This window comes from Sesamum indicum, linkage group LG13 (assembly GCF_026168435.1).
Source record: "Sesamum indicum cultivar Baizhima isolate 11 linkage group LG13, ASM2616843v1, whole genome shotgun sequence".
Taxonomy (NCBI): Eukaryota; Viridiplantae; Streptophyta; class Magnoliopsida; order Lamiales; family Pedaliaceae; genus Sesamum; species Sesamum indicum.
The window spans coordinates 18,566,542-18,584,410 of record NC_142669.1 but is presented as its reverse complement, the minus strand read 5'-3'; the positions used below and the strand labels follow the sequence as shown (position 1 = coordinate 18,584,410).

General features: G+C 28.4%; 1 protein-coding gene across 1 annotated transcript; it reads left to right on the top strand.

The window, feature by feature from the left end:
* The first annotated feature begins 13,567 nt into the window (after positions 1–13,567).
* On the top strand, positions 13,568–17,160 carry LOC105176474 (putative trehalose-phosphate phosphatase J). The gene is made up of 12 exons (XM_011099290.3): positions 13,568–13,763; positions 13,899–14,187; positions 14,563–14,703; positions 14,830–14,901; positions 15,006–15,098; positions 15,225–15,281; positions 15,411–15,512; positions 15,806–15,883; positions 16,161–16,230; positions 16,416–16,486; positions 16,615–16,707; positions 16,796–17,160. The coding sequence occupies exons 2-12, from the start codon at positions 13,906–13,908 to the stop codon at positions 16,895–16,897; spliced, it is 1,161 nt and encodes a 386-aa protein (XP_011097592.1). The 5' UTR covers positions 13,568–13,763; positions 13,899–13,905; the 3' UTR covers positions 16,898–17,160.
* The last annotated feature ends 709 nt before the right edge of the window (positions 17,161–17,869 follow it).

Sequence of the window (17,869 nt, the reverse complement as noted above, 5' to 3'; positions counted from 1 at the left end):
AATACTAATTTGATTTAACTTAACAAAATTTAATTAAACAGTTTTATTAGTTGAACGAAACTTGGTATTATAATATTACAAAAAAATAAATGTTTAGAAATATTATTATAGTTTTCTGGTATGGGCGGTTCCCAAAAAGAATTAAAAAATTAATGGAATCTAAATTATGCAATGAACCTCTCTCAACTATTTTATTTAAAAAAAAAAAAGATTCAATTGGTCCAATTATTCCTGATCCCACGTATCACTAATAATGTCACAAAATTGATTTCTAATAAAAATAAAAATAAAAAACATATTTAATTAACAGACCATGTGAGGGAAGATTTTAATTCGAAAAAAGGTCTAGCAATTATGAACCTGCAAATTTTGTTTTCTTATGAGTTAGATGCAGAAAAAAAGATTGTGCCCACATAATATTTTTTTTCCTTTTTGCACTTTAGTATTTTTGACTTGAATGTCATCAATTATATGTAATAGAAGCATGTGGGTTAGTTCTAATTGGTCAAGAACTATGTTGATTAACTAATTAATTAAAGACTAATTATGTTAATTATTGGTCAAGTTTTTTATCTACTTTTATCAGTGAATTTTTTTTAATTTAAAATAATGAATTATTATTAATTAAAATAATTCATTTATAATTCCTATCAAATATTAAATATCACGGTAAAATGTTGAAAGATCTAACTGATGATGATCCCAAGATAAATGAGGAGCTAACTTGAGAAAAAAAATAAATTACCATCATTATTTGTCTTGATAATTAATATGTTGAATGTAATAACTATTTTTAATTAAAATTTATGGTGGAATCATATATGTCATTATTATTTATTCTTAATAGTCAATATACTGATTGTTGTAACTATTATTCTGGATGTAATAATGTACAATTAATATTTAATTTTCACTATTGCTATATTGATTGTTATAATTTTTTACTTTAAGAAAGAGTTTATTAGACTTAGATACATTGATTAGACTTAGATATCCTAAAAATATAAAATTACATTTTTCTTTAACTAAATTTTGAAGATAACACTTATATCCCTCCCAAGAATCTCCATTTACACTTAATCCCATTCTGTTAGGATCTGGATAGAGAATGTCGACGTCAACAAAAAAAAATTACATAAATTTTTAATTTTAAATTTTACCCCATAACATTCTAATATATATTTTTATACTTGTAAGGGGACAAATATAATATATACATAGAGTCGGGTTATACCATTATATTTTTATCCTTATAAATATAAAATTATTACATAAAAATATTAAAAAGGGGATAAAATTGAAAGTTTATGTAATTTTTTTTTTTGCTAATATCCGCATTTTTATATCCAAATTCTAGCAAAATAGAGTCAAGTGTAGCCGATGAATTTTCAAAAAGAGGGTGTAAACATAGTTTTAAATTTTTTGAGAAAAAAATAATATTTTTTATTTTTAAATGGGGTTTAAATATAATTACCCTATTTAAGAAATAAAAAAATGAATATCTTTATATTAGAAAAATAAAATAAAATAAAAAAAAATTGAAGCTTCCCTTGACTTCCGTCTCAACTTCAAAGCAAGTCATAATAATTTTAATTAAATTATTAAGGAGAATCAAATCAGACCGACCAAAAAGGAATGGAGGGTGAACATGTGGGTGGCCCTCTAAATTCCTCTAAAGACAAGCCACGTTTATTCACAATAAATTCTCACATTTTCACACTATCTAATCTAAGAGACCAAGTTGAAGAAAAAGCACACGTGTGGTGTCTCAAGTTTAGGCATCACTGCCCAGACGTAGGCATTACACCTACGAGTCCTAGGTTTTGATTTGCGTGGATCATCTTTGTTGCCCTGTTCTCCAACATTTCCCTCACCTCCCCTTAAATTATTTCATTCTACCACTATACTCTAATAATAAAAACATTAAATCAATGGGTTTTTATTATATAATATATATATATATATGACGTATGTTTCTAATAATATTTTTTAATGAAATTAATCCAACCTTGATGAACATGGTATGATAAATTTTTTCTTTACTTCTTTGTCTATGGAAAATTATGAAAATTCACTTTTTCGATTGCAGGAGGAAATTTGTTTTAGATAGATTGAATGAATTATATGGTAAATATAATTGATTAATATTTTTTTAAATTATACATCTATCACAGGACAAGTATAATCATTTTTCATTTGATCAATTCACATCTGGTTCAAAATCGAATTTCTCAATAATGGAAGTACCTCAGCAAATAGTAGTGAATCGTAATTAACAACGACTTTATTTGTTGTATTTGCATGCAAGGCCAAAACGTTAATTATCGTTAAAAATCATGACAAATATTTTGACCACAACTAAAATCATGGTAGATGATTATTACCATGCCCAAAAATTTTGGTTTAGTTTTCATTTTCAATTTTGACTGAGAAATACGTGTTCTTTAATTTTGTAAAAGTTGTCGTGTGAAAATAAATATATGTTTGGATGAGTTGATGAAACTATATTTTATATTGTTAGTGGTGTTAAATTAATATATTTTTTATTTAATAAAAATGATAATTTCATTTTTTATTGTTTGACGATGTAATTTGAAATTTCCCCTTCTTAGACAATAATAATTAATGCTTCAAAATTTCTAGAGTATATAACCAAAAACTCGAAATTGTAGCCCTTCATGTCTTCGTCAAAAGGTTCCAAAGCTAATACATGGCTATCTACGACACAATATAATTGACCCCTTATGAATAAGATAAGTTTTCTCCTTTTATGAGGTATGTATTTAATATATTAAGTTCTAACTTTGCGATTCCGATCATCTCATATCTTGAATTTAATTTGAATTTCGGACGATTTCAGTTGGAGGGTCATCCCAACAAACCTAACGTTGTTACCCAATCACTTGTCCAATTCGCAGTGTATGAGAATTAACGTCAAAGTCATATAGTGGATAAGACATTCAAATTCCAACGAGGCTACCAAATCATCATAGACCTCGACCCCAGTCGACTACTAACTGACTGATAAAGTTTTACGGCAATAATTAAGATTGAACTTTCTTGAAAATATATGAAACTATAACCGAAAATAATATCCACATTTCTGTTATTATACAAAACTAATATTTTACAAAGGTCGAAATCAAAATGACGACATTTAATAACAATGTCCCCTCCGATCGTGTCCAAAGTTTAAATTACTACATGTTCTATATTGAAATACCTAAGCAGGTCATACATGACCACGATAGCATTCTATTTTAGAGTATTATTCTCTTCTCGTTCAATATTTTACAGTCCACTCGCGTATTCATAAGATCTACCGTATTTTTCACTCCACAAACGTAAAAATAAAATTGAACGCGTCCAAAATTGATCGTGTTTTAAAAAAATAAATGGAATCAAGAATCAAGAATGAAATCAGAAGGATGGCGTTGGAGAATCAATACCATTTCTACTATAATCTGCCCATCAATTATGCAAAATCTCTCCAAATAATTATTCACTTTGGGAATATAATATAAGTAAATAATGTGGAATGAATTTAATTGGTAGTAGCTAAGTATAAAAAATTAGAAAAACCGATTATTTAGGCGTAAAAATCGGAATCACTTTTACCATTAAAATATATTTCTTTATAGTACTTTCATCCGAATTAATATTTTATTTTTCCCGACAGAACACAGTAGTTTGCAAGAATCTGTATCTGAAATTTGCCTCCGGTTTTGACCACTTAGTACGCATGCAGATCTTTTGGCCCCACCCATGTAAATTAATTTTATTACTCTATCAAAAAATTAATTTTTTCGAATCAAATTTTCGATCCGTCAAATCAATTACATTATAAATGTTTTCCTTTTTTGAAAAATGATTTTATTATACCTTAATTATCAATAAATTTCTTAAAATTAAGTCAAAATGCAAAAACACCTTTACTTTTTTTTTAAAAAAAATTACAAATATATTTTAAAGGAAAAGTTTACACAAACACTTTCTAGAGAATATTAAACTAGCACCCCTCAAGAGGTGGAGCTGTAATTTTGCAAAAGGCAGAGGATGTTTGTGCTTGTGTATTTTAGTCTAATTCTAAGGGATGTCGATATAATTTTGAGCAATATTATAGGGTTAATCAATACTCGAATATAGCAAAGAAAAATGAAAGAGCATCATAATAAACTCACACACATTCCTTATGTTCGGCTTTGTTTTTGGGCCATCTCAGAGATGGCCCAAAACAGAAGCAATGTTTGTCATTGCTTATTTTGTCATGTTTTTATCTTGTTTCTAAGTATTTTGTCTTGTTTTTAAGTATTTGATTTTTAAATACAAATATATTTTATTTTAACCACTTAATATTTTATATGTAATATTTTCTACATCATTGCAATAATTAAAAATTTTAAAAAATATAAAATAATATAATTATTCTACGCGGCTAATTCATATATTACATTATTTGAATAATGTATTTAAATTTATCACCTCAAATAGAACAACTAACAAAAAATATTGTTAATCCATTATTAGAGTGCATTTAATTATTTTTAAAAGTGTATTTACATAAATTATTTTTTTTCATTTCCATACATGTATAATTAGGAAATAATATTTATTTTAATCCACTCACAACTAAATAAATTATATATATCTTTATACATATATATATAAATATTGTATAAAAGAGACATGATTTAACAATGAACAGTATTTTTTGTCTCCCCACTACCCAACATCAAACATAACATACTTATTTTATATTATCTCCAAAAATAAATCCAAACATATACACTATCTCTAACTTATTTTTATTTATCTTTGTTTTTCTCTCTCTATCTCCACAAAATAGCCAAAAACAAGTTAAAAACAAAACCAAACATAATGATTCAGTTTGGAACTAGAACCCATGGCTCCAACTTGTCAGTGTGACCTCAATTTTAACTATTAAGTTAAGACATCATTGCTTACATTACAAGTACTATTGTTGCATCGGTTATATAACTGACTATTCGCACCAATTGCATAATTTTTGAAAGATTGATTATTTTTTTAAATTTTACATTGATTACACAATAAATGTAATGTGTGAGTCTTATGATTACTTTAAGATTAATTAATGGGTGAATTACAACAGGGTCCCGCGAGATTTTTTCATAATTATAAATTCCCCTTATTATTTGAGAAATTACAAATACCCCTAAAATTAATGTCCGTCTAACAAATACCCAGCATGACAGCTCATCATAAGAGAGTATTCGTTAGAAAATCGTTAATTCTAAGGGGTATTTATATTTTTTAAACAACAAAAAAATATTTGTAATTATGTCAAATTTTAGGAGAGTTCATTATAATTTACTCTTAATTAAATTTGATTAGTATTTAATTTTTAAATATATGGAGGAAGAAGAATACAAAAATTGAAGTTACGTAAAATGCAGAAGGGGGCATGTGAGAGATTGGGAATATGATGAGGCAAAGTTTAGACAAGAATCTCATACTTTTGTATGGTGTGAGTTAATTAAGGTAGGAATAATATGGACTGCGAAAAATCTTTTCAAAGGTTCCTTCTTCATTTTTCCACTTATTTTATTCTCACTCTCGTACTTCCCATCTTCTTTATGGATCAGTGTTCACATTCTTCTTCTTCTAATAATAATAATTACAATTATGATGATATGATGATAATTAATAAGAGTAATAATCAAAGAGAAAATTAATGGGAAAAATCATATGACAATTCTAATATTATCGCTAATTATATATATATATATATATATATTTTGAATGACAACAACGATCATATTTGATAAAAAATATTTGTTTGACATGAAATAAGTCAATCAGAGTCAATACGAGTTTACATTAGGGTAAATTACAATGGGCTTTCTTGATATTTGTCATATTTACAAATATTCCTTAGTTATTTGAAAAATTACAAATATTCTCTGGGATCAGTGATCGTCTAACAAGTACCCTTATAACCGGCTATCATGAAGTATTTGTTCAGAAAGCAGTTAGTTTTAGAGGGTATTTATAATTTTTCAAACAACAACAGGGTATTTATAATCATGCGAAGCTTAGGGGAATCCATTGTTATTTACCATTTCGTCTAATTTTTTTTTAACTAATATCAACAGATTCCGTGAATATTAACTATGTGTAATTAGAGAAAGTTTACATGCAATTGCACCAAACCTCAAGAAACGGTAGTATAATTATCCCTTAAATCTTTCACTGTAGTTAACAACATAAAAATTACACATAGGAACGAGCTCCATCGACCAATGTATAAATCATTTGTCAGTATACATCTGACTGGATTTAACTTGAGTAAACATATGTACATCTTTAATCAGTTTAGACATTTCTAGATTCACGAGAAACCCCTTTTCAATAATCAACTTCTAAACATTTGGAATCCCATATTTTTATCTCTAGCACACACTTATTTATCTTTATTTATCTCTATCTATCTCAACAAAACACTTAGAAAACGAATCCAAATATTATGCATATATTTTTCTATTACATGATACATTTTCCAAAACTAGATATACTTTTTGAAGAAAACATTCATACACTGAAAGTAAAGTGAATGTAGTTTTTGTCCCAATAGGAACGTTGAAACCTCAAAATTCTTCGCTAGACAAAATAATTGTAGTAAAAAGTCATTGATCATGATTATGCAAATAAGTGTAGCTAATTAATACGTTTGTAATAACTAAAAGTTATGGTGAATAAATTAAATTCTTACACTGATTTTTATTTAACATTATTAATAAAAATTATCTACCACGACTTCAATCCATAACCAATAAAATCGTAGTAAGTGGTATTTTTTTTAATTGTATATTGTATTATTTCACTTGTACAGTAGTTTGTAGTTCATTATGTTTGTGACTTTGATGTTTACTATGAAAATTTTTAAATAAGATTGCGTAGTCTTAATGTCGTATGTGAGAGTTGTACCACTTTGTATAGTTAATTGTAGTTCATTAATGTTGCATTTTTTGTCCATTTATAAAATTATTTAGGATAAATTACAAACAACTCTCATTGTTTCAAAAATTAACAATATCCTCTTGATTTTTAATAGCTATAAAACAATTAATTCAATCAATTAGTCTCTGTTAAGTTTTCATTCATTTTTTATGATAAAATGATCGAAATATTTTTGTGCATTATAAATTATAATATCTTATTTTTTAAAAAAATGGTTTTTTATTCATTAAGTCAATAATTTTTTATATTTTTTTAATTTTTTCTTCCACCGTGTCCGATTCTTTTATAATTCTTTATGTAAAAAAATACGATAAAGTCAAAGTTAATAATTACAGGTTTCCATACAGAGATTATATAATTTCATCAAATATCATAGTACTAGTAATTTTTTATAATTATGATAAATTTGAGGGAGTTGATTGCAATTTGCCCAATTATTATATATTTGATGGAGTTCAAAATTTTGGTAGATTTGGAAAAATAAAAATAGAATGAAATTGAAAGATAGTTGAATTAGAGGACTTGATTACAGCTAGCATGTAGTCTGTAAAGGCTAAAAGCGCAAATAGAGAACGCGACAAAGGAGAAAAAGGAAGAAGGGAAATATTGATAAGAGTTGAAGGGGAATGGGCATAGCATGAAACACCAAATGTACCATATTATCTCTGACTCACTTTTGCTTCTTTCTTTTGCATTCTGTCTCTAGATTCATTGACACACCAACTAGAGCTGTTTGTATGTGTCTGTGTGTTTTGAATTCATAATCGTTGAAGCACGTTGTTCCTGTATACAAGGAATAAGATATAATTATATTGCTCTCGTTTGAAATTTAGTGTAATTATACATAAATTTTATATAGTTTGAAAAATTACATCTAGTATACATATGTTTGTTTTTTATGTCTTACAAATAGATTCATTTGGTAATCAAAATTTACTGAATTTACTAATATTATGAAAATTTGTTTGGACGAAAATTTGTATTTACCCTCAAATTGACTTCTTGCTCACTTATTTATTCTCAGAAAATATTTATTTGACCTGCAATTGGTCAACAATAAATCAATTGGAGGTAAATGTGAATTTTCATTCATTTTTTGTTAATACCAGCAAATTCAGTGAGTTTTAACTAACACTGAGATTGATTTGTTAAACAGAAATAAATTGTAGGGGTACTAAATGTAATTTTTTCAAACTATAAGAAGTTTTACGTATAATTACACCAAGTCTTAAGAGATGGCAATGTAATTATTCCTATAATAAATCATCTTCCATATTTTAAAATATATTATAAATAAAAGTAAAATATATAAACCAACATATTACAATTCAAAAGAAAAAAAAAAGAAAAGAACGAATGAATGATAAGAAAATCAATTTAAGGATATATATTATCGACACAACAAAAAAATTAGTGCAATAGTATCACAAATTGCCGTTTGTAAGTAAAAATTATCCTTTTTTTTTAAATATTAATAAAGATAATTGTTACTAATTTACATGCCATACGTAAATACATGCACACAATTCATTTCAATTTTTAAAAATTAATAATTATATATATGGATATGAAAATAGAAAATATTGAAAAAACGCAAAATAATATTATGAGAAATTACTAAAAATATATGAAATAATAATTAAAAAAATAAGAAAACAATGGACCAAAGAGATTAAAGACATCAAAAGGATGTTCTTCAAAAGGGATAAATTAGCTGTATGTGGCACATTCCATATATGTACGCAAAAAATTTAATTTAAATATGAAAGGTTAAATATCATTTACTGTTTTATTATAGAAAAAATGATAATATAAAAATAATTATGATAAAAAAAATTGAAAGAGAAAACATATATTAACTAAAAATAAATAACTATTTAAGAAATTAGTTTTTATCACTTATAAATAATGGAAAAAATGTGAAAGTTAGTGGATAGAAAGAAAAATAGAAAAATACCAAAATTGTGCTCTCCCTTAATATATTATTCATTGTATGTGCACAAAAGAATTATAATAATTAAATACTCTTTAATAAAAAAATTATTGTAGGAAAATGATAATACGAAAATTATTATGATAAAAAAATAAATTATTTTAAAAGAAAATATTTGAAGTAGGAGAAAGAGATAAAAATATTAACTATAAATAAATAAGTATTTAAAAAAATAATTTTTACTAGTAACATTATTTACCTAAAACAGTATCATTATTAAAATTATATTATAGGGATAAAATATTTTTTCCCTTAATATATATAATTAGTGATAGTTTTAGGTAAATTACAGCTATCTCCCATGAAAATTGGCATAATTATGAATATCTCTCGTTGTTTGAAAAATATAAATATCTCCCTCAAATAGAAAATAATAATGTAGTCATTAGACGGTGAAGTGACCATTATTATTTTACTCTTAAGATTTTTTTTTAAAAAAACATTTTAGAAATATAAAAAAAAATAGGGTGGGTTAAATAAATTTTTCATAGTATTAGTTCATAAAAACAATTGAAGTATATTATAATACAAAATGCAATTTGGTTAGTACGACACAAAAGTTGATGGAAGACTAACGGAAGCTAATGGAATGAACTCATTACTAGACGGACGTTAAAATTATTTGGTATATTTGCAATTTATCAAATAATAAAAAAATATTTATAAGGGATAATTATATTTCTCTCCCCTGAGGTTTAGTGTAATTACACGTAGATCACTTGTATTTTAAAAAATTACACCTAACACCCCTGAAGTTTGCTTCCGCCTAACAAATAAGTCTCTTCGCTAGGCAAAATTCACTAAATTTATTAATATTAACACAAAAACTAAATAATGATTAATATATTTATCATCAAATAATTTATTACAAATTTGTTGCAGGTTAAACAATTTTTTTAGACTAAATTACCCTTTTAATAATGAAAATACACATCCATTAAAGCGTGAAGACATATGAGGATAATTTGATAATAAAAAAAATTATTTTGACCTGCAATAAATCAGTAATAAATAAATCGGAGGTAAATATAGATTTTTTTTAAATTTTTTTATTAATATTTCTACAAATTTGGTGAATTTTGACTATTGAATAGACTTCTTTGTTAGGCGGCAAAATTGTTGTAATTTATCCATAATTTTAATATCATCACGTAAATTTTTTATCACTTTGTAATACACCCATAAACAATAACAACACTATGTGTAATGTATTCAATGAAATTTAAATTCATAATATTCAAAATGGATGATTACACCACCATCTTTTCAGATTTATTATAATTATATATAGACCTCCCATGAAAAATTACATCTAACACCTCCATAAAAATATACTTCCTCACATTTATTACTATACGCACATATATAGGATAATTTGATCAATGTGAAAAATTTACTTGACAAGCAATAATCAGTAAAAGTTTATCGGAGGAAAAGATGCGTTTTCGTTTCTTTTTTTTGTTAATATCAACGAATTTAATGAATTTTAACTAATAAATAAATTTATTTATTAGATAAAAATAAAAAATAATAGATTATTTATATTTTAATATAAATATATTTATTGAAAATTATACTTTAAATATATGATATGAGTATTAAATTTGAAATTTGATGGAATATAGTAAAAATTTCCTGACAATCAGCCTACGTACCCTATGGGGTTAGCCAGGTGGCTGCTTTACAATCATGTAGCTGCACCCTTCTCCCTATACCACATACAAATTTCTGACAAGTGTACCTTTTCTTAAAATTATCAGGTTTTAATAAAATACTCCATTAATGGCTTTGTTTTTTCACATTAATGTTTATTGAACATTGAATTATAAAATTAAAAAAAAAAGTATTTTATATTTTTCTAAAAAAAATAAAGTATTAAGAACTTATAAATATTTCTAGAAATAATTCAAGAGTTTGTAACGAATCTTAATTTTTAATAAACTCATTAAATTCTGATCATATTATAAAATTTTAATTAGAATTTTATAAGTTTTTACATATATATATTTGTTGATAATATTAATTAGAATTAATTGAACCCCATTGGGTGGGAGGAGGTAGCTAGATCAAAAAAAATAATTTTAGGAGAATTGAAGCTATGATTTGGGACAAAGTTGATAGGTAGTAGAGGTAGGATGGCCAATAAGTTTGGTCACTCATTAATTTCTCATTGTCAAATCTCAAAAGTCAAGGGTCTAAATTGTTGACTGTCTCTCCCCCCCACCTTTCAGTACATACTAGACAAGTAAATAATTAGTACGAATAATTACACTATTTTTTTTAGTAAGATTTGGTGTAATTATACGTATTTTTTTTATAATTTAAAAAATTATATTTAGTATTTTTTAGATTTATTTTTATCTAATAAATAAATTCCTTAGTTAGTCAATAATTTGCTTAACAACAAAAAATCAAGAAAAAAATCTATATTAACTTGATTGACTTATTACTAATTTATTGCAGGTCAAATAAATTTTTTTATAGTCAAATTATCCTCATGGGTCTTCACGCGTTAATGCATTCGAGGAGGTAATATCTTTACCATTATAAAGGTAGTTTAGTACGAAATAATTTGTTTGACCTGCAATAAGTCAGTAATCAGTCAATCGAGGGTAAATATCAATTTTGATTATTATTTTTTTGTTAATATCAACCAATTCAGCGAATTTTGACTAATGGAGCGACTTATTTGTTAGATGGTGGCAAATCTCATGGGTACTAGATGTAATTTTTCAAACCACAGGAATTTACGTGTAATTACACCAAACTTCAGGAAAGAGAAGTATAATTATACCTAATTATTATTAATTATGATTAAATAAAATGAATATAAAAATTTAATTAATTTATTATAATAAATATTTTAGTCACACTAAAAAAAATTGTGTCCAATAACCATTATGTGGCTGTGGCATTACTAACCAGACGTCCAACGGACGACATCTGGGAATTACTATAGTTAATCTGCAAGCTAATTAACTCAACCATTTATGTGATAATATAAATAATTTGATTAATTTATATTTAATTTTCAACATGTATACAATTTGTATTATATCTATATTTAAAAATGAATAATAATTTTGTTGGAAAAGGACCCAATTTTTATTTAAAAAAATGAGTAACCTATGAAGAAGGGCAATCCACTATGATGGCATATGTATATCCTATTAAAAATACTCCTATGGATTTTGCACCAAATGATGTTCTTGATTTTTGTGCAACCAATTGATTTGTGTATGAGTCACATTCAAATCAAGCAAAAAAATTCATTAAAATCACACTATAAATGTGATGTATTCTTTTAACTATTTAATATTAAAAGAGTGGGTTTAAATGCTTTTAATATGATTTTTGATTTATTGTAACAAAATTATTATTTTTAAATATATAGAACTAAAATTAATTTTTGTTAATTGAACTTTTTTAAAAGGTCTCATTTTTTCAAGAACCCGCAATTTTATTTTTTTTTTTTTTCAGCCTACCTCTCACTTTTCATCAATTATTGCAGATGCTCTTAATTTCTGATTCTGTTGTAACTTTCAAACTTTCTCCAAAAATTATCACTTCTCTAAGTAGTATTTGAATTGAAATATTTAAGATTATTTTAGACTTGGTTGGTTAATATTTTTAAATTTAAAGAATTTCAAATATTTTACATTCTTTACTTGTGGAATAATTTGAAATTATAGGGTCTTCAGCCGCTAGCTCATTGATCGGTAGCGCCGTACTCTATTCCTCTCTTTGATCGGAATAGGACGGTGCCTGAGCTCCTTGACTCCGATAGATGTCTGCTTCGAGCTGCTTCTCCGAATCAGCTCTCGCCGCCTCGATCGTGAACCAAATGTAGCCTAAAAGCAAAAATTCTTGCAAACACTCTCGCAATCCATTTGATTGATTCGTAGCCTACTCATATAATCTATTTTAAGTTTAGTAGTATACATATAAAATAAAAAAAATAAATACCAATTTAAATAAAAGATAGTCTAATAATTCCAAATTGAACTATGATTGTAGTAGTACAGTAATAGTATAGTAAAGAAAGCAAGAAGAGGCTGCTGGTTTTGGTTCACATGCTGCTTGTTTCGTGGACTGCCCTATAAAACCAGGGGTCCTTTTAAAAATCCTCCATAATTTAGGGGTCAATTACTAATTTAGGGAAGGTGCCCGTATTTTTATAGGGTTAGTAATGGAGGCCACTTTTACAATATGTGGTTTTGGGTCTATTTTGGGAAAAATTCACATTCCAATCCCTCACCCAAACAAAACCCAATTCAGTGGGTTAGTAGTGGTGCCACGTGTCAGGAGCCCACATCAGTGTCATGGGCCACCTTCTGCTTCCCACGTGGCGGGGCATCGATCTGGCGGTGGCGGTCGCTTGTTGTCTTGACGGCGGCGGGGGAGGCGGCAGCAGAGACCAACACGGTCGTGTGGGTCCCCATAGGGGGTGGGGAGGGGTGGTGGTGGTGGTGGATGGTGGTGGAACCCTCTCAGGATACTGAGTGCTGGGTCCCACCCAGTTGTTTCGTCTGTTAGTGTCTGCCTGCAACTATAAAACAACCAAACTACCTCAAATCTTTCTCACACACAACACACACTTAATCCTCTCTCTCTCTCTCTCTCTCTCTCTGTTTTTCATCTCTTATTACAGTCAGTTTTGCGCTTGTTTCTGTCCGAAATTGGCCTCAAATTCAGCCCATTTTCCTAAAACAGAGAGACTCTGTTTCCCAACAACACTCTGATTAGCATTGAAACTCAAAATTTAATTAAGGTGGTCACAGTCTCTCTCTCTCTCTCTCCCCATCTCTCTCTCGTTCTTGAAATTGGGGTTTTGGGTTGAGCATGTTTTCTAAAAAGATTCTTCTGAGAACGAATTGAATAATGCTTCTGCTGTTGGTTTTTGTAGTGAAAAGATGACAAACCAAAATGTGGTGGTTCCCGATGCAAAATCCGGGATCAACATGGCGATAACGGTGGCGGTTTCAGGGTCCTCCCTCTTCAGCTCGGCGGCGCAGAAGCCTCCGGCGGTCCCGGGGACCTACATCACCATTTCAAAGAAGAAACTCCTCCAGAATCTCGACATCAACACCGGCGCAAGAATCAACGCCTGGGTCGATTCCATGAGAGCTTCCTCCCCCACACACATCAAATCTTCTTCACCCCATCTCTCCGATGACCACCACAACTCGTGGACCGTAAGCACCACCAACTCCAACTGTGTACTGTGTGTGATTTTATACATATATATACACAAACATGTGTGTATGTACTGTATATACATACATGTGAAACCCAATGGCATGAACATAACATACATGTATGCATATACACCCCCATGTGGCATGTGCATACACAAACACGTGTGGGCATTTGCTTTTTACTCAAATCTAATTTAGTCGAATTAAACGGATCACGTATGCACTTGATTATTCTATAATCGTGTATTATAATTATCATATAATTAATTCGGGCTCAATTAAATTGAGTCTGGATTAAAATTTTACCTTTGTTTTGTTTGTTAGCATATGTAGATATATAATGAGGTGGGAATATTTGGATTGTTGAAACAGATGCATCATCCATCAGCACTTGACATGTTCGAGCAGATAACAAATGCCTCAAAAGGAAAGCAAATCGTCATGTTCTTGGACTATGATGGCACACTCTCTCCCATAGTCGACGACCCAGATCGAGCCTTCATGTCCGACTCGGTCAGTGTATATATAGATATACACACACACGCAGAGACACGTGTTTCTTTGTGTAGAATTAATACTTGGCCTATTCTACTTTGGTGTACTTATGGTGGTGTGGTGTTTATTACCTTGAATTTGCAGATGAGAGCAACAGTGAGGAAAGTTGCTAGATATTTTCCCACTGCCATAGTGAGTGGGAGGTGCAGAGACAAGGTACAGATTCTTGTTTTCACATACGTATCTTTCTACGTACAAGGTTGTAAGAACTCCCAATAATCTGCTGGTTTTTTCTTGTGTACGTATGTATGTATATACAGGTGTATAGTTTTGTACGTTTGGCAGAGCTGTATTATGCTGGAAGCCATGGCATGGACATAAAAGGCCCATCAAAAGGTTCCAAATACAAGAAAGTCAGTATCTCTTCTTCTTCTTCTTCTTCTTTTTTTTTTTTTTTTTTTGTTTCACCATGCAATATTTGATAAAATTTTTCATGGGATTTACGATATTTTATTTTATTTTTGGTGGGAAATAATCAGGGTGCAGAAGCTGTTCTTTTCCAGCCAGCTAGTGAGTACCTCCCCATGATCGATGAGGTATGAGCTTTATTTCAATTTCTTGAATTATTATATTAATTAATAAAAAATGATTTTTGGTGTTATATATATATGTGTGTGTTTTCTTGTTTTTTTTTTTTTTTTGAAAAAATTGAATTGGAATCTCAGGTTTATAAAGCACTGTTGGAGGTGACTAAAGATACTCCAGGTGCTAAGGTGGAGAATAACAAGTTTTGTCTTTCTGTGCATTTCCGCTGCGTTGATGAAAAGGTACAACCCCCCTCCCCCTCCCCCTCCCTTCTTTCTTTAATGAATTTTCAATATGGGAAAATCAGACTTGATCAAATCGAAATTAATTATATAGTAAGTGTAATATATTTGTCATTTGATTAATGTATAACTCAAAAAACATGATCATTCACATAACATGTATAGTATGTTTGCTATGCAAGTGATTTGGTCTGATCAAATCTAAATTAGATAATAAAAGAACTCAAATGAATAATTAGTTAGCAGAATATGGGGGTGTTTATTTATTAAAAATTTCATATCTGAAATTGCAGAAATGGTCTGAATTGGCTAAACAAGTTGGATCAGTGTTGGAGATGTACCCTAGCCTCCGTCTCACTCAAGGCAGAAAGGTATTTTTATTGCTATTTTTTTTTCTTTTGGCTAAAATTCAATTACGAAATATTTAAAAATAAGATACTTTTCTGTGATAAGTAGATTAATTATTAGGTTAATATATACAATAGTAATATAATACAATATTTAATTAAAATTTTTAATAGCATATTTTGGGAATGCATGCTTATAAACAGTTTTTCCGTTCTTGTTAAGGGCATGCTTTAATGGCTTGTACCAAGAACTTAGATTGTTGTACTTGTTTTCACTTATTTACATAAAATATAAATGCAGGTGCTGGAAATTCGTCCTACTATTAAATGGGACAAAGGGAAGGCTCTTGAGTTTCTTCTAGAGTCACTAGGTACTGTGTAATTTCGCTCACTTTCTTTAATTTAATATAATATTAAAATTATTTATTTATTTCCCTAAGTGGTCCAAACTTCTTTGTGAAATGACCTTTTACAAGAGGGTCATTATTTAGTTCTTGAAATTAATTAATTTAACTTAATCAAATCTCAAATTTTAACGCGGGATTTCCATCCGCAGGGTATGCCAACTGCACCGATGTCTTTCCTGTTTACATTGGAGACGATCGAACAGATGAAGATGCGTTTAAGGTACCCAGAGCTCGATGATAGAGTTTCCTACGGTGTTAGGACAAGAATCTTTGTTCTTTCACGGGTTTTGATAAGTTTGTACGTATGTATTGATTATAGTTAAAATTGATCTGTTTTTATCTTAATAGGTGTTAAGAGAGAGAGGTCAAGGATTTGGGATTCTTGTCTCAAAAACTCCCAAGGACACAAACGCTTCTTATTCGTTGCAAGAACCGTCTGAGGTACTTTTCCTCTATTACTTCGAAAAAAATTAAGGTTTTCTCGTATAATAATTGATCGTAATGATGATTGTATTTTGTGATGATGTAGGTGATGGCGTTTCTACGACGATTAGTAGATTGGAAGAAGCTGTCGTTAAGACGGCAATTCAGGATAAGAAGACGATTGGAGGAGATGAAGATGTCTTTATAGGGGTTTTAACGTGTATTTTGTTGCTAGGGCTATAAGGGCAAAATGGTCATATGTGACTTTGTATGTTGTTCTAATTAAGGGGTATGGTAATTAGGGAGGAGGGTAAAATGGGGATAGGGGAAAGAGAGGGTAAAGAAAGATTCCTCTCCTTTGGTATCTAAGCCCTCGTACACTTTTTTATTTGTAATTAAACGTGTACGAGGATAAATTTGTAATTTTTATAAAATTATCTAGTAAATATCAGAAGTATTTTATCTTCTCCAGCTTAGCTAAGTTCTAAACTTCTTATTTTATTTTTAAATTAAATTATTGCATTTTTGTCGTGATTATGAGCCCTATTTAATTTGTTTAAAGCTTAATCTTGATAGAAATTCGTTACAAAATATTTTTCTGAAATATAATTAAAATTAAATATTTTTATATTAAGGTAACGTTTAATTTCGAAAAACAAGTTACAAACAAATATATAAATATGTCAGAAGACTAAATCATTTTTGTAGATAAATATGTCACGAAAATTGAATATAAATTTTGATAAAATTATCAATTTTTTCTCAATAAAGTATCTTGACAAAAATATAATTTTTTTTTAATAAAAATGATTTTTGGGCTTGTGAAGTATTAAATTCTTTTAATTGCAAGGGAGTAAATTGAGTTGAAATTTAAATGTGAGGGACAGAAATGATTTATATCAAACAGTTAAAATTTTTGGAAGGGTAAATTAGGAAAATCAATAATTTGACAAGAAATTAATGCTGAAATCATTAGAAGGGCTAATTTGAAATCAATCGAAAAGATAAGGATGATTTCAAAATTAAATTGAAATTTGAGGGATGAAAATGAATTTTACCCATATACTGCGGCTATTTATTATTAATTATGATAATTAATCATAGTTAAATATTATATTTCTTCTAAAAATATTAATTAGTACTCAGTAAAACCATAATTTCTCAGTCGTTAAGTAGCTGT

Bases quoted from the DNA above. Each gene is read 5' to 3' on its own strand.
- LOC105176474 (XM_011099290.3), top strand. From the start codon at position 13,906: ATGACAAACCAAAATGTGGTGGTTCCCGATGCAAAATCCGGGATCAAC. The intron at 15,099-15,224 runs GTCAGTATCTCT...GGAAATAATCAG, and splicing joins AAGGTTCCAAATACAAGAAA to GGTGCAGAAGCTGTTCTTTT. The intron at 16,487-16,614 runs GTACCCAGAGCT...TTATCTTAATAG, and splicing joins CAGATGAAGATGCGTTTAAG to GTGTTAAGAGAGAGAGGTCA.